The sequence below is a fragment of the Epinephelus lanceolatus genome, chromosome 11 (genome assembly GCF_041903045.1).
Source record: "Epinephelus lanceolatus isolate andai-2023 chromosome 11, ASM4190304v1, whole genome shotgun sequence".
In the NCBI taxonomy this organism is placed as follows: Eukaryota; Metazoa; Chordata; class Actinopteri; order Perciformes; family Serranidae; genus Epinephelus; species Epinephelus lanceolatus.
Genome location: NC_135744.1, coordinates 30,899,895 through 30,907,722, shown reverse-complemented (window position 1 = coordinate 30,907,722; position 7,828 = coordinate 30,899,895). Strand labels below are relative to the sequence as shown.

Here is a 7,828-nt window from a genome sequence, read left to right as displayed (position 1 = left end):
CATAATTAAATGATCGTGTTGCTCTGCACAGTAACTGTGGGATAAGTAAAGCTTGCCATTTAAACTTAAAGGCGATATGACAATGTTGTGTTCACAAGCACAAAGTGGCAAAAAAACAAGTTCTCTAACCCATAAAACCACATAGTTTGTATGTTCCTACCCTCTATATATGACCCACAGGAACACTTCCTAAATTAGTGTCCCTACTGCTGGACAACCAAATAGCTTGTATATGACCATCGCCAAAACTCCTTGGCCAAAGCATAATTTTTAGAAAAAAAAAAAAGAAATCATGCTTTGGCTTAAAATAATATGTCCATGCACTGGTCTCATGGATGAAATTACCCGTCCATCACCCCCCCTTTCAACTTAAGCAGACTTTGTCTGTATTTTATCTATGTTGAAAGGCTTTTTATACCCTGTAGGTCTGTCGCACTTTCCATTGTTTTTCTTTTCTGTATTGTCTTATTGTTTTTTGGTTTTTTTTGTTTTTTTTTTTGGTACTTCATGTACTTTCATTGTTATTTGACACTGTTGTTAAGCACTTTGGGTACCTTTGGGTTTTGTAAAGGGCTATAGAAATAAATGTTGATTGATTGATTTGTCACTCCTTATACTATGTCACCTGACTTCCTCCATTGTTCCTATAGTAATTACGACAGCCACTGCAGGTTATCACATGAGTACGGATCAGAATTTCTGTTTGTAAAAATTACCTATGTGGTTGTATTTTGGAGGAGGACATTCTCCAAAACCATGTTATTACTGGTGTAAATGTATTGTTTTCTATCGAGTTATTCTGAGGAGAAAATGAATAAATATCTCTGAACAATCATTCAGGTATATTTGTTATGCTTGAAATGACAAACTTGAACTTGAAATTGATGGGGAAACCTAGTCTTAGTGTATGGAAATGTTTCTCTCTATAACCATAAGCAACCAAAATACAAGTCATGTCAAAATTACATACTAAAATGACAGAACCTCACAGACAAATTAAAAACATTGGGATAACATGCTTCAATCTAAAAAGGTTTGGTAAAGTTTCATGTAGTAAAAAGGAGCCAATAAGAAAACTAGAGGGCTTTCCTTCTTCATCTTTGAACTGTAGCTTTGAGTTATCCATGATGTGAATGTACAGACTGCTGACAGATCTCCTAGTCACAAAATAAATGCAAATTTAGTGTCTAGATGCAGCATGAATGCTCAATTATGATGCTGAGAAACATCACAACATTTGATTACAATTAAATAATTTATGTTAATTTGAGAATACACAATTTAGCTTCTTCATAAGGTTTTGATTTTTCATCAAGATATGAAAATGTGTTAAAAATAAACTTCCATATACATAGTAGACTGTATGCTCCTGTAAAGGGACATAAACTGCTTGATTACAATTACTTGTTTGCTTGATTATTTATTTAGAAATACAACCATCTGTGTGAGGTTTTGATTTCACACCAATCTTCACATCTGATCTCATTTAGTAATTTAGGCTGTGACTCTCAAGAACATCTTCAGCATACGCTTCTTCCATAATTTTATACCCCTGTAATAGTAATTCAAATGCTTTTTTAAAATTGTTTTTCACAAACTGCCAGCACAAAAAAGAGAATTTTTAGATTATATGTTCTTTGTAATTTCCCTAAAACTTTATATATTTGGTATGCTGGGTTTCTGTAAACCTTGTAGAATGAATAAGACACACATTATCCATTGCTTTACTTGTTTCTGCAGTTCTCACACAAGCAGAAACAACACTATGACGATACAACAATTCATACACTGTAGAAGAAGTATGTTATAGTTTTGTTCAAAAATGAATTATTTGATCAACAAACACTCACATTGTGGTTACTTTGGGAATAACAATTTTTGACTGGAATCTGATTTTTAATAACCTTTTCACAGATTCTTTGATTTCTTGTGTCTGCAGAACATAAATGATTGGGTTCAACATGGGAGGAAAGACGGATGTCAGAGACAGGTTAATGATCCTCGCGTTTGGATGTATTTTTTCCATCAAGGTAAATGTGATTAATACCGGCAGAAAATAGACTGCCACTAATGAAATATGAGCTGTGCAGGTTTTAAAGGCCTTGAGTCTTTCTTGAACTGTGGCCACTTTAGACAATGCATAGGCAATGTATATGTAAGTAAACAAGATGAATACCAGAGGAAACCAAATAATAAGAACTGGTAACAAAATACTAATAACAAAGCTGGGTGTATAGTCATTGCAGGCCAGCCGGTATATTTGGCCATGATCACAGAAATAGCTGTTAATAACCACAGATTTACAGATGGAAAGTCTTGTCAGGAAGCCAGCTGCAATGAGTACTGCAATTATGACAAAGATCCAGAAAGAGGCAATCAAAGACAGCATGAACCTGTTGGTCACCTTCACTTGATAGTGCAGTGGGTCCATGATAGCTATCAGTCTGTCATAGGACAGTGCAATCAGATTAAAAGCCTGCACTGAAAGGCTAGAGTAGCAGAAAAAAAAGAACGTTAAGCAGTCATTGTAGGGAATGTAGTGATGGTTAAACAGAAAGATGTCGAGAAGCTTTGGCACCAACGCAGAGCTACCAAACAGGTCTGCAAATGCTAAATTAAAAACAACAATATATTTTGGAGTTCTCAGATTATGATCCAAGTAGATTACAGTCATCACAACTGTGTTTCCCAGCACTGAAACAACATAAACAAAAAAGAGAAAGACATAGTAATACTTGATATTTGGGATGCCAGAAAAACCACTTATTACAAAATATGCAGGACGCACAAAACTGATGTTTTTCCCAAAAGCTGAGTTGAATAAGTTCATTGTAAAACTCAAGCTTTTCCAGTCCACAGTGCAGTGACTGATGTAGATAAATGTCCTCTTCAGTGTCAGTGCTGTGTTCTGCTGATTTTTTTGTGCTGATGAATCTCTGTAGAGCTTTAAATGTTCTGACAGGAGTGGCTAATCAGTCATCATCTGACTTCATCTCAATTAAGGTCACTGCCCAATCCCTTGTGTCTATTGTTTATAATCCACTCAGTATCAGACAAACCCTTTTCAGTTCAATACACTGATTTACTCATCCAAACTACTCATCTTGTATTTAGATACCAGACCTGTCACAAGAAGCAAATGTTGAAATCATACATTTCTGCTAACCAGAAGTATGTTTAATTTGTGCAATTCATACAGATCATATGAACATTCTAAAGTGACGTAGTATATGAGCTGACTTTGTCATCAGGAACTGTAGGGGTAGTGGATGGTGTGTCACGAAGGTTAGACTTCTGCCAAGCTGGACGGCACTGTTCCAGACTAACAAACAGCAGAACTGGTTGGTGTTTTTGCAAGTCATTGCTGTGTTTCCATTAGCATTTTAGGCCCCATGTGACTGTTTTGTATCAACCTGTTGGTGATTTTTCCGGCAGGAATATATAATTTAAAAAAAAAAAAAAAAATTCTTAGACATTGCTGTGTTTCCTGCTGGAATTTAGTCCCCCAAACTGGGTGTTAAAAGCCAAAACATGATCTTTTCTTCACCATAACCACATGGTTTTTGTGCCTAAACCTAACAACATGTTGACCACAGTGTTGTTGAAATGAAAGTTTCAGTGTATCTGCTACATAATAACGTGCAAATATAAGTATCTGTGGTTAGCAGAATGATACAATGTCAAGATTTTTCTGGCGATTGGGTTGCAGACACACCTGTTAACCTGAAGATTATAGAGCATCAGCAGTATAGGTTGCAATAAGAAAGATAAACCTGAACAATCATTCTGTAGCTAGCTGGTGGTGTGTGACATAGTGCCGTGAAGCATTACACATATTTTCCAGGAGATTCTACACTCTCACCAAAGTTACATAGTGCAACAACCAACACTGGAAATGAAAGAGGCTCCATTCTCCCTATCACAAGTCAGTGTATCTTCTAAGTGATGTTGAAGCTGTCATTTTAGTTTGAAAAAAAAAACATTACCTATTGTTGCATTAAGTTTTACCTCTAGCAGGACTTTCACTACAGGCCATGGTAACTCAAGGACCTCCATCTTAGGGTGTTGTCACACTTGTAGTTTAGTTCGTTTGGGCTAAACCTGTTGACACTGACTTCTGACGAACAAACTAAGAGGAGTAAACATGAAAAGGGCTGGGTAGCAAAACCAGGAGCTAACATGACACCGGTTCCTGTACAACCAGTACCTACTGGACCAAATAATAACACAGATTTCGGTGCCTCATTTTGGTGTCACATTGTGTGAGTAGCAAGAGCAAGGGCTTGTCCACATGCATGGGAGAGAACAAGTATGTGTTGTGTGCCAGTGGTAGTGACAGTGAGACTGCAGTAACCGGAGCAGAGAGTATGAAGTTAAATGTAGCAGTGCAGTGGATGTACAGTTGAGGCTTTTTGTAGGCGAAATAAATGCTTTAACACCTAAAGACCCAAGCCAAGTTCCCGTGTCTTGCATGCCTCCTGCAGACTGAAGTGAGTTCATCCAAAGGTTATCAAGCTAAGTTAGACTCCGAATTGTATTGTTGAAGTATTGGATTGGGACTCCGTATCAGCAGATACTCAATATTAAATGACTCTGATCCAGATCGAGGGCAAAAAAAAAAAAACTTAATTGGGACATCCCCATTCCTTTACTGCCTTTAGCACAGATTATTAGACATTTTGGCAGCATTTCTTATCATTTTTATGTTGATGACATTGACTTATATTACTTTGTTAAACCTGATGAGACTAACCAATTGTCTATTTTAAATCAAAGTGTGGGTGCTATTAAGACTTGAATAACTGATAACTGCCTTCAATGAAATACAAATAAGACAGAAGCTCTTATTGTTGCTCTGGAGAAGTATATTCCTGAAATAGCTCTTAATAACCACAGACTTACAGATGGAAAGTCTTGTGAGAAGGCCAGCTGCAATGCGTACAGCAATTATGACGAAGACTGTATCATCCTCAAGCTCGGGTCCTCTAACAGAGGCCTGGGAGTTTGAGGGTTCTGCGCATTATCTTCGTTGTTCATAGGACTGCAGACTTCTGTACTGAGGCTTCAGATGTTGTTCCTGGAATCTGCCGGAGCCGCTCTCCCAGTTTGGGGGTCACTGCCCCGAGTGCTCCTGCTACCATGGGGACCAAGTCAAGTTTGACATTCCACATTTGTTCCCGCTGTTCTTTCAACCCTTGATAGTTCTCCACCATTTCGTGTTCCTTCTTTCTGATGTTGCTGTCGGCTGGTATCGCCACATCTACTACAACTACCCTCTTCTGGTGATTGTCAACCACCACTATGTCTGGTTGGTTAGCCAGCAGCTTTTTGTCAGTCTGGAAGTTGATGTCCCACAGGATCTTAGCCCTGTTGTTCTCAACCACCTTTGGTGGTGTGTCCGATTGGAATTTAGGTACTTCAAGTTCATACTGGGTACAGATGGTCCTGTGGACTATCCCAGCCAGTTGGTTGTGCCTCTCCATGTGCGCTGATCCTGCTTGCACTGTCTCAGGGGCATCTTTGCACAGCTTGCACCTTGGGTCTGATCTGCTGTGGTAGACTCTGGCCTCTATGGCCGTGGTGCTTAGGGCCTGTTCTTGTGCTGCAATGATTAGTGCCTCTGTGCTGTCTGTCAGTCCAGCATTCTCCAGACACTGGTAGGTCTTTCTGATATCAGCCACTTCCTCTATCTGACGGTGGTATGCACCATGTAGGGGCCTGTCCTCCATGTTGTTTGCTCCTCCACCTCTTTGGTCTCATTAGGTTTCTGTTGTCTGAGGCATTCACTGAGCAGCTCATCCTTTGGGGCCATCTTCTTGATGTATTCCTGGACTTTGCATGTTTCATCCTGGATAGTGGCTCTGATCCTTACTAGTCCTCGGCCTCCCTCTTTCTGCTTAGTGTATAGCCTCAGGGTGCTGGACTTGGGGTGGAGCCCTCCATGCATGGTAAGGAGCTTTCTTGTCTTGATATCTGTGGCTTCTATCTCCTCCTTTGGCCAGCTTATAATTCCAGCTGGGTATCTGATGACTGGCAGTGCGTGCATGTTTATGGTTCAGACCTTGTTCTGACCATTCATATATATGTACTGCTTAAAAACAATTAAGGGAACACTTAATTGTCACAGTTTAACATCAAGTCAGAAAAATTTAGGGATATGAATCCATCAATTTAGAAAGCACAAGTGATTGTGAATTAATTTTATCTCCTTTGGTGCAAATGAAAGTGACAACAGGTGCAATGGAGAGGCAAAAGCAAGGCAACCCCCAGAAAGGGAATGGTTTTACATGTGGTGGCCACAGACAGTTGCATATTCTTCCTGACTGGTTCTTCTCTAGTTTTGTGCTCTGCTTGTGTCCCTGTCACTAGTGGTAGCTTGAGGCGGTACCTGCAGCCCAATCAGGTTACACATGTAGTCCGGCTCTTCCAGGATGGCAAATCCATACATTCTGTGGCTCCTAACACAGTCTCAAGAAAGTGGAGGAGATACCAGGAGACTGGCTGTCATGAGGAGAGCTAGACAGGGCCGTACAAAGCACAAATTAATTAACCAACAACAAAGCCAACTTCAAACCATAGGACAGACAGTGCGAGGCACCGTTGTAGTGGTAAACACCCACAGTGAGACATTAAACAAAACACTCTGTGTGGTTGATTCTCTCCTCTCTGTTTTGCAAGTTGATTATGCTCATACGCAACTCGTTAGCACATTGATGTTGATGTTTGACATGCTGCGAGATATTGGATCCTCTGTGGACAGCTTAGCTATAGGTAGGATTCCTCCATATCTCGTCCCTCTTTCTCTGGTACAGAGTCTCCTAACTGCAGCTACTTGAGGTCCGGTCACTCCCCTTCAAGCCCATTTGGCCTACACTTTAGGTAATGGGGTCCCAATCTACGTCAATCCTAAAGACAGAGAATTGGCTTTTATTATCAATCTGCCAATCGTGGCCTCCGAAAACATCTATCAGCTAAAGGATGTAGTAAATGTTGGATTCTGGCAGGGTGATGTGCACGTTAAAGTGCAGACCCCTCCAGTCGTCTCTTACCATGACAATAGCCCGGACCTATACCTAGCCCAATTTTGCGCATGTGCACCCTGACCAAATATATCCATTACCTATGTCCCAGTAGGCCGTTTATCCGCGATAGCACAGATGGGGTATGTGGCCTCAAGTCTATGGCACCAGATGCCCAGTGCCCAACAACGGTAACATCCCGATCTCAGGTCACCAACACTCAGGCTGAGATTGTAGGAGGCTGCTGGCTAGTCAACACTCCAGGTAGCACTGCTGTTCTAACATACAACCAACATGACACCACTACCCACATCGCACTGCCCGGCCAGATGCTGTGGATCACTGTACCAGAGAATGCCATTTTACATATAGAGGACTTACCTCTTTACCATCTGAACCCCGATCAGTACGAGAGCTAGATAGAGGTATTCAAGTTCTTCAGCCAACACAACTTGGAGTTAGATCCAGACACAGTAACTCAGGTACAATATAAAGGCGCTCAAACGATTGATCTAACTCCGGTTGATGACATGCTCAAGGAGACTGCCTCATCTAGCCAGGTCCCTAGTCCACCCATCAACCATGCATGGTTGACCCCCGACACCATACTTGCCATCACAATAGCCCTAGGATACTTCCCCCATCCCCTCTCTGACCAAATGCTTCTGTGTGATAAAATTGAAATGTATGTTGGAAGTGAGATTATTCTTTTTGTTCCTCTTTGTTGGCCATTTGCCATGTCCTGACTTGTACACGTGCATAATCATGTTTTTATCTGAATGATACTTTGCTTTAACCCTGTTAAAACA

At 40.6% G+C, this 7,828-nt stretch overlaps 1 protein-coding gene across 1 annotated transcript; it reads right to left on the bottom strand.

Moving 5' to 3' along the window:
- Positions 1-1,846: 1,846 nt before the first annotated feature.
- Positions 1,847-2,830, bottom strand: LOC117247029 (olfactory receptor 6C4-like). The gene has a single exon (XM_033611120.2). The coding sequence runs from the start codon at positions 2,828-2,830 to the stop codon at positions 1,847-1,849; it is 984 nt and encodes a 327-aa protein (XP_033467011.2).
- Between the last annotated feature and the right edge of the window lie 4,998 nt (positions 2,831-7,828).

Coding starts and splice junctions, on each gene's coding strand:
- LOC117247029 (XM_033611120.2), bottom strand. CDS start 2,830: ATGAACTTATTCAACTCAGCTTTTGGGAAAAACATCAGTTTTGTGCGT.